This window comes from Neofelis nebulosa, chromosome 1 (assembly GCF_028018385.1).
Source record: "Neofelis nebulosa isolate mNeoNeb1 chromosome 1, mNeoNeb1.pri, whole genome shotgun sequence".
NCBI classification, from domain to species: domain Eukaryota; kingdom Metazoa; phylum Chordata; class Mammalia; order Carnivora; family Felidae; genus Neofelis; species Neofelis nebulosa.
Genome location: NC_080782.1, coordinates 59,301,190 through 59,317,456, shown reverse-complemented (window position 1 = coordinate 59,317,456; position 16,267 = coordinate 59,301,190). Strand labels below are relative to the sequence as shown.

Below are 16,267 nucleotides of genomic sequence, written 5' to 3'. Positions count from 1 at the left end.
TGTGGAAGTAGTGTGAGTCTTGGCACAGAAAAGTGCTCCAGGCACACGCGGGCAGCTCTGTCAGTTAAGCATCCAACTTCGGCTCAGGTCATGATCTCATGGTTTGTGGGTTCAAGTCCCATGTCAGGCTCTGTGCTGACAGTGCAAAGCCTGCTTAGGATTCTCTCTTTCTGCCCCTCCCTGATTTGTGCTTCTCTCTCAAAATAAATAAACTTAAAAAAAAAAAAGGAAAGAAAAAGAAAGAAAGGTGCTCCAAAGAAATTGAGAGATGGGACCCACATCACTGGAGCTCTCGTACCTTAATGAGATCTTGCTTTTCTTTTTCTCCACAAGTGATGGCCTTTTTGATGGCTTTTGTTTCTCTCAACACAGCCTGAGCTTCATCCAGTTTGTAGCTGCCCTGAGCATCAGACATTTTCTTATCGATTCTAGGAAACAGTCAATGGGAAAGTTCAGAAAGAGACAGGGTGAGGGATGAAGTCTCCCCAGGGGATAAGACGACAGGCTTCGGTCCTGCAGCAAGGCTCCTCTCTGTCCTGCACACCCTCCCTTCCCTAGGTCTAGCTGCCTGTGAAATGTCCCACAGGGTGGGGCTGCAGAAGCAACACCACTCTTTAAGTCAAGGGTCCTCTAAGCATCAGCTCTTACAGGAATTGTTCCCTGATTACCTCCCTGCTTCCTCCAGGCTAGGCTAGGTCTTCTCATCACACTGCACATAGCTGGACACTGCAATCATTATGTTGTGTTCTAGTTAGCAGAGCATGTGGTAGTATCCTTGACTTGTTACTAACAGGCTTGGGACAGGGGCAGGATTGAAAATGTTTAAGTAGGGGCGCCTGGGTGGCGCAGTCGGTTAAGCGTCCGACTTCAGCCAGGTCACGATCTCGCGGTCCGTGAGTTCGAGCCCCGCGTCAGGCTCTGGGCTGATGGCTCGGAGCCTGGAGCCTGTTTCCGATCCTGTGTCTCCCTCTCTCTCTCTGCCCCTCCCCCGTTCATGCTCTGTCTCTCTCTGTCCCAAAAATAAATAAAAAAAAAAAAAAAAAAAAAAAAAAAGAAAATGTTTAAGTAGTTTCGGTATCTGGCACAGGACAGTCCTTTAACTCAAGGTCTCTCAACCTCAGCATCTTGACATTTGGGTAGGATGATTCTTTGTTGTGGGGGGCTGCCTGCACATTGTCGGGTATTTAGTAGCACCCTTGGCCTCTGCCCACTAGGTGCCAGTAGCGTCTTGGCCCCAAGCTGTGACAACCAAAAATGCCTCCATACTTTGCCTAGTGTCCCTTTGGGAAGAAGAGATAGATCTCCCTCAATTGAGACCCACTGCCTTTACCGAGTATTTGCTGAGTAAACACACAAGGAAGGAAAGGTGTGAATGATGGAAAACTCTCAGCCCTGCTACTTAGTAGTGTGACCTTGGGCATGGCCCTTAACAAGAGGCTTAGCTTCGTCCTCTAAAATAACCCGGGTAATGTCACCTGCCCAGCCCATGTTCATGAAGCTGTTAGGAATGTCAAATGGGATAAAGGATGGATAATCAAGTGCACTGGGAGGTACGGGATAAAATCAGCTTATCTAGGCCCCATATACAGGTTCATTTTGGAGGGTGGAGGGGGAGTTTAAAAAAAAAAAAAAAGAAAAAAGTTAAGGACCACAATGCCACTTTCTGAAGGTCAGACCAAACCAGAGATGGTGGAGGTCCCCACCCTCTGGGGAAGGAGGCTGGGGTATGGAGAACCTTCAGAAGGCAGAGATAAATTTCAGCTGCTTCACACTTTCCCCAAAGGCTAGGCCTGAAGTTTTAGTCCCCAGTGGAGAAAAGGAAGTTTTACCGTCTGAGGGAATACCACAAACCCATTATTTCAGGATGAGAAACCGCTCACAGGCATTCCTCTCTGGTTTCCTGCTAGAAGCCAAATTGTCCTGGGCTAAAAATAACCTGAGTGGGGAATCACTGATGGGGGGAGCAGGTTTTCATCCTGGTCTGTCTGTGCCTCCGAACAGGAGAGAGGGAGAAGACTCGGGAGAGAACTCCGGTCTCAGCACGGCCCTCCCCCTTCCCTTCCCTTCCGTTATTTCAGCCTCCGTGGAGAGAAAACAAAGCCCCATTTATGTCTCCCCACTAAAAATAGCCTGTCTATTCCTTTCGAGGACTTGGGCCTGAGCAAGCCTGCCAGGTTGGCTAACACTGGTCTCAAATTTAGTTTGAAAAATTAGTCTAAATGGAGCTTTCTGCAGCAGAGGCGTGCCCGAGATGCTCTGTGGAGGGGAGGATCCCCCAGGACGGGAGGTGGCCCGGCCCCAAATGGAGGCAAGGAGGGCAGGGAAGATGCCATTTGCTTGAGTCGGGCTGGGGGCTCTGGGGAGGGGGCTGTGCCCAGCTGTCCTCTGCCAACAGGGTGAGGATGGCTTTGAATCCTCAGCAGGATAAGACAGAAGCGGTTTGTCTGCTGTGCCTTGGGCTCCTCAGACAGCCTCTACCTGATTTCCCTCAGGGGCCTTAGCAACCCAGGCTCTGGAATTTGGCTCCAGAGAGTAGCTCCAAGAGGGAACACTCTTGGGATTGAGGTTGGGGGGAGGGGAACAAAGGGTCACCATTATGTGCTCAGTGAATGAATCTCTCTCTCTCTCTCTTTTTTTTTTTAAGGGAAAGAAAAGTTATGTGGTTGTAGGGGAGAGGAGGGTGTAGTGGGCTGCATGTGTTCTAGAATTTCCAAATTATGCGGCTGTCCGGAGATTCACACACCCGGGAGCGGCAGGACAGCCACGCAGAAGCAGGGCAAAGGCTCTGACAGCAGGCAGCTCTTCTTGGCAATTCTTACCTGGGCAGGATGGCTTTGGGGGACGTGCCTTGAGATGCCGCACTGCTCCCCAACCACAGGGGTGACATGCCACATCGCATCTCCTTCCTGTTTACAAGGGCTCAGGGCAGCTGACAGGCCCAAGTCCTTTTGATTTTTCTTCTCAGGCTCCTAAGAGGCATCCTTCAATCCTCATCAACATTTCCTTTTTTTAAAAAAACTGGGGCTGCTGACTGTGAACTGGACAAATGGAAGAGTTTCACCTTCTTCCATGCTCTGCAAAGGGAGGAGGCTGAGATAGAAGTGACTAGATCACCTCCTACCACTAGCTTCTGAAAAAGATCCCAAGAGACAAGGAAAGAGGCCTCACGTTTTCTGGGTATGATGAGGGGGTTATCCAGGATGAGGCCAGGAAGGAAGGTATTAGCACATGAGCTTCTAAATCCAACAGTCCTGGGTTCAAATTCCAGCTTTGATGCTTACCAACTGGGGGTGGGGGGGCTGGGGTATATTTTCACCCTCATCAGTGCCCTCATCTATAAAGTGGGGCAGAACAAAAACTTCTCTTAAAGGGGCAAAGACAATGAAACAAGGTGACTGATGCACAGTCATTGCCCAGCACAGACCCTGCCCAGGGTAAATACAGAGTTCATCTGAGTTCCTCCCCATATCCAAGCAGGCACCCAGCTAGAGGTCACCCCCAACACCCCTTACTGACCCTCACACTCACTGCCAGGCACTGTCACATGCTTTAGTTTCATCTTTACAGTGACTGCTTTTTCAGATAAACCAAAGCTCAAGGGGATTATGTCATTTTTGTAAGGTCCCAGGGAACTGGGATTTGAACCCAGGCCATCTGCCTCTTGCAGCTACATTCCTAACCCTCTATGCCAAGGTGTGTATTAAAGCAGATGTCTTCCTCCACACTGAATGTGGAGCCAGCTTTGAGCGTGGGCAGTCAGAACTACCAGGAGTCTTATCTGGGCCTGATATCAAACATCAGTTGGGCGGAGGGAGGAGAGAAAGAAGGCTTGTCTTTGGGGTTTCAGCATCAGCTTACCAAAGAACAAGAATTTTCAATGCTGCTACAGGGTGACAAAGTGGTAAAACAGGTTTGTGGTGGCTCAGAGAATAATGGGAAATGTTCTAACCAGAAGCTCCTGAGGACTGCAGGAAGGGGGAGGAGGGAAAGGCCCCTGCGGTAAGATGACGTGGGAGTGAGTAGTCTTTCAACTATGTGTTCAGAATTTGGAGGGCTCATGAGGTTATTTGCTTTATAGGTCACGAGAAGGAATTTTCTAAGCTCATATTACTGCTCTCAACTGTCACTGGCATATGTACATATACATATATTAATAACATATGTACCTATATAAGCACACATATATAAACCATAATTTATAATAACTTGGAATACCAAAAGAACCCTATTATACACAATCTATAATACAAAGCCATACTTTCTTAAACCTTGTGTGGTGGGGGATTCATGGTAGCTCTCCCCTCCAGACAGTGGGGGCTTGAGGGATGGGAAAACGTGAACAAGAACCAACCAACCCCTCCAGTGGTCACAGTTCCCTGGATTAAGAGAGCCTACAGACAGACATCCCCAGGCTTGGAGCTGTGGCCACAGAGTGGTGGGGGTGGACTTGAGGTTCAGAGAATGAGGAAGAGGTATAGTCAGACAGCGAGAAAAAGCAAGTGACTATAGAAGCTGCTGACTGTAGAGATGTGGCCTCCCTGGGAATCTACATGAGATGTCCCTTAGGACAGAGAAATCTCCTGGATGTTCTCCCTGGGGCTTCCAAGAGGGGTCCCAGGCACCTCTGTAATAACTATACACTGAGTCCTTCAGACATACCAAACATGACTCAATGCAGGTTTGTTGCATGTGTGATTATTCCTAATAATAACGTGACTCAGTTTCCTCATCTATAAAGTGGAGTTAGCCAAAAGAACATTCTTTAGAGAGTTGCAGTGAGGATCAAATGAAGTCACTCAAGCAGAAACACTGAAAGTGCTTCCGGGCAGAGTAACTGCTCAACAAATCTTGCTAGTATAATAACGATAAATAGCTATCAACGCACCTGCTCTAAAGAAACAATAGAGATGTACCTTGGTGGCAAGTCAGCTTCTACAAGTGAAAATTACACTTGGTCAAAGTTATCCCGGGAACTCCTTAAGTCATCTATCTAGCACAGTGTGCGTGGCACCATGCATGCTCTTCTAGCGACTGGTGCTGGGGAAGAGGCCCTTGCTCCTACTGTGGGGCACATTCGCTGTTCGTCTTTAGGGGCTATGGGAAAAAAAGTTTGTTTTTGTGTGTGTATCAGATCCTACTGGATCTACTGGAGGACATGAGACAGGTGCCCATAAGTGCCCAGCAATACTCGTTTCTATGACAGAATACTTGTATTTACGACTAAAACTCAACTGAACGGAACAGACTTTAATGGCTTCAGGAATTCAGAGACCTCTGGTTTGAAAGGATTCCTCTCTTCTCCTTCTGAACCTCATCCTTGGGTGACAATATCTTGAGTAAACACCAGTGGAATAGAACTGGGATCAAATGATTAGAGTGGCCTTAAAGAAGAGAGGGAGAGAGAGAGAGAGAGAGAGAGAGAAAGAGAGAGAGAGGCAGGAAGGGGATTACGGGGCATCCCTATGCTCTGCATGGCAGGGTAGACTTACTTCTTCAGGGTCTGAAAGCCACGCTCTTTGAACTGCAGCTCCTGCTGGAGGTGAACCATCTCTCTCTTTAGCTTGTTGACCTGGATGGCAGAAGGCCACACATGGGGCTAGATCAGAGGTTGATACAGAACTGCAGGCTGCCTTCTCCTCTAAGGGGAACCCAGAGCCCCCCCCACTGCCCCTCAGGCCACAGGGTCACAACACCAGCCCCTCAGTGATGCTGCCTTGGTCTCTGCAGCTGCTCATGTAGTCAGCATCCCAGCCTGGCTGTCCTGCAGGTCAATCCTGGCTAGCCCTCACTTGAGGGAAACAGGAAGTGGACAGGTGTCAGCTGACCTGGGATAGAACTTGGCCTTCCCACTGCCTTGCTGGACAACCTCTCTCGAGCCATCTCACCTCCCTGAGACTCCCTCTCCTGTTCTGATAGGTGAGGAATATGGTAATTCACAGGGCTGTGCATTACTTAAAGCAGGTAATGGGTATGGAGGTGACAGGCAGTGCAGTAACTTTAGAGGCAAGACATGGCCTGGGAGCTGGATTGGCTTGCAGGAATGCTGTGTTTGGTTTGCAGTTATAAAATTTAAAGAGTTAATTGCTAATAATGAAATATGGAGAGATTTCACATAATAAGCCTAAGTATAGTTCTCTTCTAAAAACAGAAGATCTGCCAACACTGAGCCCTCATTCCAGCACAGCCACAATAGGGTAGGGCTGAAACTCAACTACCCCTTTAGACAGGGCACACCTCTCTAAGGCTACACTCTTCCCAGCACACCCTACTGCTTCACCCCTGGCCCACTTCCCCCTTTTGTGTTCTTGTAGGCATGATTTTGGAAAACTTACCTGAAGTTATCACTAAGCCTGCATTCCAAATACTGGCTTTCCCTTGAACAAGTCACTTAACTGCTGTGTCATAGTTCCACACCAGTAAAATGGGAATGATATTTATTCCCAAGAAGTCATGAAGTAATTATCATGAAGGAACTAAATCAGACAATATAGAATAAGCCATAGCTAGGAAGAGAGCACACTGCGTTAAGAACTGTAAGTTCTTTGACCTTGGGTAAGCCCTGAATCCTTGTGACCTTGGGGCAAGTTACCCTAAGCTTCTGTTTGCTCATCTTTAAGTGCAGATATGGACAACAGCTGCTTCGTGGGTTTGCTGCAGGAACACGAGATAGCATTCATGAAGCACTGAGCACCATGCTTGGTCTACAGTGACACGGTCACTACTGTTACCATTACAATTACTGTGACAGCTGCTACCACTGCTACTACTGCTGTTATTTAGGGTCCTGTCAGTCAGCACCAGCCATCACTGCCTGGTGGAAGCGTCCCCTTTGGTCCAGTGGGTGGGCAAGTGGCCTGTGGCTGCCTCGGTGACCCCCCTTCCACAGTACAGGCAAAGAGGCCCTACCCGGGATTTTGCCGTAGCAATTTCAGCTTTCAGGATCTCAGGGTCATACTTAGAGCTGGATGACGAACCCGACACCACTGCAACGAAAAAGAAAAAAAAAAAAGTTCTGTAGAAGAAACACATTTTGGGAGAGATGGCTTATTTGGACATCTACATAAACCCAGAAAGGAATCACTAATCATGAACAAACTAAATGTCCAACAAGGAGGGGGATTTTTAATTTTTATTTTTTTAAGTTTATTTATTTATTTTGAGACAGAGAGCACACAAGCAGGGGAGGAGCAGAGACAGGGAGAGAAGGACTCCCAAGCAGGCTCTGCACCATCACCGCAGAGCCGGATGTGGGGCCTGAACTCATGAACTCTGAGATCATGACCTGAGCTGAGATCAAGAGTCAGACGCTTAACTGGCTGAGCCACCCAGGCACCCCAGTGAAGGGGAATTTTGCTAAATAAATATGGTACATGCATAAGTGAGGATGATACAACTTAACGTGATTTAAAACAATTGTACACAGGAATTCTGAACAAGGGAAAATGTCCAAAACTTACTGCCACCTGAAAACAGTAGTTTATAAAAAGCCATAAGAAGTAACTTAAATTTGTTAAATATACACAGTTAACAAACATATATATACACATATGCATCTAGAGAAAGCACAGAAAGAAATATACCAAAAAGATAATGTTGATATCTAGAGATATGGATGATACATAAGACCAATTTTCATCTTTGTATTTTTATTTTCCACACTAAGAGGAATACATTTTTATAATCAGAAAAATAACTAAAAGTATTATTTATTGTACTCTACAATATTAATGTACTTTAAAAAAAATTTGAGAGCGTGCAAGCAGGGGAGAGGGAGAGAACTCCATGCTCAGTGCAGAGCCCAAGGTGGGGCTCAATCCCACAACCCTGAGATCATGACCTGAATGGATGTCAAGAGTTATCAAGAAGTGCTTAACCGAGTCACCCAGGTGCCCCCTTAATGTACATTTTTAAGGGAAAATAAATTACCCATAACCCCACCACCCTAACTCAATTCTCTTTTTCAAAGTTACTTTGATTATCCACAGTTGTTATGTAGTTGTAATTACTGCATTTTAAAAAATTTTAAAATAGCATTTATGTCTTGAAAAGATATTTTAAGGCTTACAAAAATGAACACAACACAGTAAAATACATTTGAAGTAAGGACATGAGATGAAGGGAAAACAAGAATGAGGAATCACATCCACAGGCGTGAGGTTAGTTAGGGCTCATGCAAACATGGAGGGTCCCCTTCCTTACCAGACACCACAGACCTGGCTCTGAGCTTCCTAACTGGTGATGTGAAGAGGGAAAGGGGCCCAATGTACAATTCATGGTGTCCTTAATATAAACACAACCCCACTGTTCACGAAAAGGATAGGGGTTCTTAGTATGGAGGCCAGAGAAGAGCTTCTCCCCTGGAGCCTTAATCCCAACCAGGTGTGCAATTCCATCATTTCCCACCCCCCCGCCCCCCACCCCTCACATTCCACCTAGTGTCTTCTGGACACTATGTGTGCACGTGCACAGTGAGATCAACTGCTGGGGCCTGGAGTCTCCTGAGGACAGAGACTGGTGGCAATTTCCAGTGTTGGGAGGTAGGGCCTTCTGGTTATGCACGAGTTAAAATGGAACACTGAAAAGTTCCGGAGAAGGGAAATAAAACTGTCTGCATAGTAACAGTAAAGATGATAGGCGGTGTTGCCTTTGTGCCCAGTTTACAGTGATGATGATGAGGAGGAGGAGGCTTTACCAGAAGAGATGGGTGGTGGGAACATCTGGATGGGTGGGGAAGACCTTGCAGTCCCCATTGTCAGCTTGGAATAGGGGCTTCAGAATCACATGTTTGTTTCCAACTGGAAGCTTTCATTTCCTGCATTCTAATTCCTCTGATGTTTGCTGAACTTAGGGATTTCAGGGTGGGATTTGGCTGGATACATAGCTGGAGGCAGTGATTTAAGCAATTTCCCCCTGACAGTCTTTTTTCAACAAAATTTTAAGGTCATTAATATTTGTTACCCACTGATTAATTGTAAGAACATGATGAAAAGAGTCATTGGTGAGAAAAAAAGATGGGGATACACTCAAAAGGGGGTGTCCATTCTATGAGCACCCCATCCTGTCAACCACTCTGCTAACCAGGCTGTGCCACTGGATTTGGGTCTATACCACAGGGAACTGTAAACGAGAGAGTGTTAGCAGCCTGGGAGAACCCATGAAGAACTGTAAGACCTGACCCTAACAGGGAGAGCATGACTGTGGGGACCAGAAACACCAGTGCTGATCTGTGGAAAGTGGGTGTGCTCCTTGGACATGCTAAAAAATCTTGGAGGGAAGGGAACCCAAAAAAGAACAGACTCCTGGGGCACCTGGGTGGCTCAGTCGGTTGAGCATCCGACTTCGGCTCAGGTCATGAGCTTGCGGTTCATAAGTTCGAGCCCCACATCAGGCTCTCTGCTGTCAGTACAGAGTCTGCTTTAGATCCTCTGTCTCCCTCTCTCTGCCCCTCCCCTGCTTGCTCTCTCTTTCAAAAATAAATATTTTTAAAAGTTAATGAAAAAAAAAAAAAGGAGAGGCTTGATTTTATTCCTATTAAAAAAAAAAAAAAAAAAAAAAAAGAACGGACTCCCACCAACTGAGCCACTGGGGGCTTGGATTCTTACGCTTTGGAGTACCACCGTGAAATGCACTATTTGTATCCAAAGCTGTTGAAATGGGATGTAGTCTGTTACCATTTTTTTTTTTAAGTTTATTTATTTATTTTGAGAGAGAGAGAGCAAGAGCATGGGAGTGAGCTGGGGAGGGGGAGAGAGAGAGGAGAGAGAGAGAGAGAGAGAGAGAGAGAGAGAGAGAGAGAGAGAGAGAGAGAGAGAGAGAATGAATCCCAACCACCTCCACACTGATACAGGGTTTGATCCCACGAACTGTGAGATCACGACCTGAGCTGAAATCAAGAGTCAAAAACACTTAACCGACTGAGCCACCCAGGCATCCTGCCTGTTATCATTTCTTAAGTAAACATTTTACATAAGTAAAAAATGCACGTGGAAAGGTGCACAAATCATGTGTGCAGCTTGATGAATTTTCACAAAAGAAACACACTCAGCCAATAAGCACCACAATCAAGAAAAAGGTCATTGACCTCCTTCCCCTTGTGCCACTATCCCCTCACTATCCCTCCAACAAAGGAATTTTATATTCGAACAGGACCTCACAGGGTGACTTTAAATGCCCACCTTTTTATAGCTTTTGATTTGTAAGCTTTTTTTCAAGCTACAGATGACCACAAGTTTAACAGTCCAACATAGTACAAGGTTTGTTATAAACAAAGAACGTTCCCCAGGTCCCTATCCCTCACTCCTGAAAAGGGAATCATTTCAATGTGTTCAGCTAATTTCTTGATTACCAAGAGGCAGCAAGTTATTTTTATTTTAGGCATTATGTACTTACTTACCTCTCTGGAGGACAGGGAGTTAGCTTCCCACCCTTCTCCAGGCCTGACATGGTACATGTGCACCCCTCCCAGCTCCCCATCCTCGGAGACAGCATAATCTTGGTGAAAGCCATCTTCAGTGTTTGCATTACTTTCACTCTGTAAACACAACTCGGGCCAGAGGCATGTAGCTGACTTTGCTTACTTTTCTTTTCCGGCACATTTTTTTGGGTTTGTTTTTCCTAGAGTTAATAATTGTCATTTTTATGCTTGCTCACTTTCTACAAAATGATCACAGATTCAACCTCACGCTCTGCCAGTTATCTGAATCTCCCCTCACAGGGTCCAGGCCCGTCTGCGTCCTGCTGGTTTCTGCTCTTTGGCTCTGCCTGGCCCAGGCACGTGCCTGCTTTGGCGTGAGCTGGTTGCTCTCTGTGCTGCGGGCATCCTGAGATGCCCTTCCTGCCTCTCTCCTCTTTCCTAAATACCATGTCTTCCCCTCCTACCAGCTCATTTCAATAGAACACCAGCAGCTTCCCAAGGAGGAAGCCACAAAGGAAAGAAGCTTTTGAAATCATGCATGTCTAAAAATATCTTTGTTCTACCCTATAGTTGATTAAAGGTAGTTTTGCAGGATATAGAATTCTAGGTCGTAAGTGATTTTCCTTAAAAATTTGAAGTCATGGCTCCATTGTTCTAGGTTTCTAGTGTTACTGTTGAGCTACTCTGAGTTCTGATAATTTTTGTGTGGCCTGGTTTTTCTCTCTGAACGCTTTCAGGATCTTGGATCGTTCCATGTTTGAAGCGGTACAAAGGTATGTCTTGGTGTGAGTGGACTTTCATGCATTATGCTCACTAAGCCCTTTCAATCTAAGAACTCTCTTCCAACCGTTCTGGGAAATTCTTCTGAAATTATTTTACCTGATGCTTCTTCTTCTCTGTTTCCTCTGGAACTTTTCATTATTCTGATAGGTTTCCTGCCTGGTGCTCTTTTTTTTTCCCCCCTCTCTTCTTTTCCATCTCATTGTATTTTTGCTCTGATATTTTAGAAGATTTCTTTAGGCTTACCTTCCAGTCTTCCTACTGATTTTAAATTTCTGCTATAGCATTTTAATTTCTAAAGGTTCTTTTGTGTTCTCTTAATGTTCCTTTCTATAAAATATAGCATCCCGTTCTTGTTTCATGGGTGTGTAGCTTCTCTTGATGTTTTTTCCATGTATACTCCCTGTTCCCACAAGGCCTCCCCATCACCAAGGGTTTGTTTTCATCTCTATTTTGCATGTCAGAGGCTTTGCTCAGGTGTCTGGAATCTCAGTTGTCTGCTCCAAAAGCAGAATGGAGGGACGCCTGGGTGGCTTAGTCAGATGAGGGACCAACTTTGGCTCAGGTCATGATCTCATGGTTTGTGAGTTCGAGCCCCGCGTCGGGCTCTGTGCTGACAGCTCAGAGCCTGGAGCCTGCTTTGGATTCTGTGTCTCCCTCTCTCTCTCTGCCCTTCCTCCACTCACGCTGTGTCTCTGTCTCAGAAATAAACATTAGAAAAAATTAAAAAAAAAAAAAAGCAGAATGGAGTGAGGTTTGTTGACTGTGGCTTATATGGTACATGCTTTGGCTGGACTGTTTCATCCAGAAATGCTCAATGTCTTTACATCTCTTTTATCTGGTCAGATTCCCTAGACTCTGCTACTATCCAGCCTGGGTGGTAATAGCCTGGCACCATTCTGGGCACCAAGTGGTACATGTCAGCTGGGATCTCAAATCCTTTGGGTCGAAGTTCACTTAATCACTGTGTTTTCAGTGTGGTGCACCCCACCTTGTATCCTGCCAGGTTGGGGATGGGCTGTATGATTTGGGGAAGAGATTTGCTTGTCCTTTTCCTAAAACAGCTTTTACCCAATCCTCTTTATTTCAGGGCCTCCTCAAACTTGACTTACATTACCAAGGACAGCTGAGGATTTCAATTCCCACGACTTCTGCCAGTGATCTATGTAGACCAGAGTGCTGGTTTTCCTCACGATCAGCTTGTATTCTCTTTTCTCAGGTCTATCAGATAGGTTGTCACCTGCCCATCTGCTTTCCAGCTTCCACATCTTATTGTCACTCTTTTTTCTCCCAGTCTCCCTGTCTTTGTGCATGTACTCCTTAAAAAGGAAATCTCTTATTTTGTATTTTCTTGGTTTCAGGAGTGAGGGAAATCAGGTAGGTGGTTCAACTGGCATTTTTAACTACAAGGTTCCCAATGATTGCTTTTTCAAATGGGAAACCAAGGCCTAGAAAGAGGAAGGAACATGGTGAGGGCCCAAAGAACCCAGTTATCCTGAGTTCTCATCTTTCAGAGGATGGGAAAACCCAAATGTAACACAAGAACCTTAGAATTTGACTGATGACTTGTATTAAATTAAGAGAAAATTAAAAAAAAAATTTTTTTAATGTTTTTATTTCTGAGACAGAGAGAGACAGAGTATGAGTGGGGAAGGGGCAGAAAGAGATGGAGACACAGAATGTGAAGCAGACTCCAGGCTCTGAGCTGTCAGCACAGAGCCCGATGTGGGACTCAAACTCATGGACTGCAAGATCATGACCTGAGCCAAAGTTGGATGCTTAACCGACTGAGCCACCCAGGTGCTCCAAGAGAAATGTTTTTGAGGTTAGATACTCCTGGGTACAAAGGCTCTGCCACTTTTTACCAGTGTGACCTTGAAGAAGCTCCTTCCCCTCTCTGGGCCTCAGTTTCCTGATATGTAAAAAAGAAACAATATTTGCAGGATAGTTGGGAGGGGAAGGTTACTTTAAATAATGGATGTGGAATGCCCATCACATTGCCCTGCAGGAATATAACAGGTGCACAATAAATATTAGTTCTCTTCTCTTTCCCCATGGAGCCAGAGACTGCGCCAGAGGTGCTGACAAAGCCTCCACCCCCAGGACCCCACCTGTGGCCAGGCCCCACCTCAGCCAAGGCCAGGTGGCAAAACTCTCACAAGCTCAGGCAAGCCGTCTGAATTAGAAACAAGGCATGTGATCTCACCAGTCTATCAACATGTTGGAGAGCTTGACTTGGAAGACAAAGCTGGTTTTAAAACCCACAGAAAGTCATGAGGAGGAAGGGTCATGTCTTTTTAACTGGGATGCTTAGGCTGGGGACGCCCCAATTCCTGGATGGTTTGGATCTCAGATCTGGTTACCAGAGATGACCTCAGTCACTTTAGGTGGAAGTTCTTTAACATTCAAACCAGTGGTGCCTTTGAACTTGATGGAGTCATATGATAAGACTGCATCATTATTTCCTACCACTAATCATGTATTTATTCTTATTAGTTCCAGGGATCTGTTAAAATCTTTTGTCATTTCAATGCCAGTAAATTAATAATATCAAACAATTGTTATTATTTATTGAGAGCTTAAGAATATGACAAGTACTTTTCCAAGTACTTTACATCTGTTAACTAATTTAAGTCTCATAACACCCCAATGAAGGTGATACCATTATTATTTTTTTAAATGTTTATTTATTTTTGAGAGAAAGAGAGAGAGCAGGTGAAGGGCAGAGAGAGAGGGAGACATAGAATCTGAAGCAGGCTCCAGGCTCTGAGCTGTCAGCACAGAACCTGATGTGGGGATTGAACTTACAAACTGTAAGATCATGATCTGAGCTGAAGTCGACACTTAACCAACTGAGCCACCCAGATGCCCTAAGGTGATACATTTTTATGTCAATTTTATAGAAGAATTTGAGGCAGAGAGAAGTAGCATATAACTTGGGCAAAGTTACACAGCTAGTAAATGGCATATCCTGGATGTGAACCCAGGCAGTCTAGCTCGAGTTCATACTCTCAAAATATTATGTAAAGTATTTAAGAGGAATGTTGAGCCATTAACATATTCTAAGGGTACTGGTTTACTGACACCAGTGGTTTTAAACTGGGGGAATTTTGCATCCCCCTAGAGTATATTTGGCAATGTCTGGAGACATTTTTGGTTGTTACAGCCTGCGGTAGGGGGTACTACTAGCATCTAGTGGGTAGAGACCAGAAGTGCTGCTCAACAACCCACAATATATAGGACAGTCCCTACAGTGGAGATTTAGCTGGCCTCCAATGTCAGTAGTACTGAGGTTGAGAAACTCTGACATGGACCCAGGAGAGGAAGGTACCATAACATTTTATATTTAAACAGAAGGGATCATACACATAAAGAGGTGAAGTATGTTCTCCAAGAGGACACAGTAACAGTGGAGATTCAAACTCAGGCCCTCTGACTTCAAAGTCCAATGATGGTCATCTCCTACCCTCAGGCTTCTCTGTGGAAATATATCATTCCTGCCCATTTGGCTCTTTCCCCCACCTTGACTTTTTATTTTGGAAACTAAATGTATAGCAAATTTGAAAGACTAATATAATATTAATATACCCTTCTTTTCCTAGGTCCACCAATTTTTAACATTTCCCCACATTTGTTCTATCTATCCCTCCCTCCACTCCAATTCTTCCTCTCACTGAGACGCCCGGTTCATAGAAAGCCCTCAATGAATGATTACTGAAAATGGTGGGTGGCCAAAAAATGCAAACCTGTCCTCTATTCAAAACCACCAACATGTCATTGGCAGCTACTGATCAGCTTACTAAGACTGATGGCATAGTTATATTTTTTTTTCCTGCTAGATCTTTTTTGAAATTAAGCTGTAGACATGATGCCACATGCATGTCTTAAGAACAAGGACATTCTCCTACATAGCCACAATATGATGATCACAATTAAGACAATCTTCCAAATATCTGAGAATGTCTGTTATGGCTGCTTCCCCCTCACCCTCCCACCCCCCGCCTGCAACCTCAACCCAGGGTCTAACCAGGGTGCAAACATTTAATCCGGTTTATGCCTCCATAGGTTTTTGTTGTTGTTGTTGTAAGTATAGAAGAGTTTCCCCTCTTTCTAGTTTTTCACACTTTTTCACCCCTCGAAGAGTCCAGGCCAATTATCTTGTAGGACATTCCACATTATGGAGCTGTCTGGCTGTTTCTTGATGATTTGATGGATGGTAAATATTTTTGTCAAGAATCCTCCACAATGTTCTTATTGCATCACATCAGAAAGCACACGATGTCAGTTCGTCTCCTTACGGTGATGCTAATTTTACACCTGTGTAAGGCGGTAGCTGCAGTTCTTTCCATGTGAAAATACACTTTACCTTCTGAAATTCATAAGTGATTTGTGGGGTGATACTTTGGGTCCATGTAAGCATCCTGTCCCCCAAAATACGAAGGTTCATTTTTATACACACTTGTCACTTCTCAGACTGCAGGGCTTCAGGAGAAAACAAAATCACCCCACCTCTTCAAATCTGAGCTTCACTAGGGACAATAATATCTCCCTGCCAGGGCTGTGGCAAGGATGATGCTATAGATTGAATTCCCTCCTCCCTGCCCCCAATCCATATGTTGAAGCCCTAACCCCCAATGGGATGGTATCTGAAGAAAGGTCTTTGGGAGGTGATTAGGTTTAGATGAGGTCACGAGGGTGGGGCTTTCATGATGGGATTAGTGACTGTACAAGAAGAGACTGTGCTCTCTGTCTCCCTCTCTGCTATGTGATGACAAAGTGAGAAGGCAGCCATCTGCCAGCCAGAAAGAGAGCTCTCACTAGAACCAGACCATGCTGACACCCTGATCTTGGACTTCAAGCTCCAGAACTATGGGAAAATATATTTCTGTTATTTAAGCCACCTAGTCTCTGAGATTCTGTTATGGCAGCCTGAGCTGCCTAAAACAGATTAAGTGCTAAAACGCTCATGACAGTCTCTAGGACATTACTTGACCTAGAAAAAGGTAATAAGTATAATACAGTTCTTTTCCATAATCTGAGACTCTGGGGATTTGCTTGAGTCGCCAGGGAAAA

At 45.1% G+C, this 16,267-nt stretch overlaps 1 protein-coding gene across 4 annotated transcripts in view; it reads right to left on the bottom strand.

Annotated features, from left to right (window-relative positions):
• WWC1 (WW and C2 domain containing 1) overlaps positions 1-16,267 on the bottom strand; it is a 155,228-nt gene that overhangs the window by 52,653 nt on the left and 86,308 nt on the right. For all 4 annotated transcript variants that reach the window (XM_058722927.1, XM_058722936.1, XM_058722941.1 and 1 more), the window contains 3 exons: positions 6,907-6,983; positions 5,490-5,569; positions 299-428 (listed from right to left, as the gene is read on the bottom strand). In XM_058722927.1, coding sequence (XP_058578910.1) covers positions 299-428; positions 5,490-5,569; positions 6,907-6,983 — 287 coding nt within the window. The remainder of the gene's footprint in view (positions 1-298; positions 429-5,489; positions 5,570-6,906; positions 6,984-16,267) is intronic.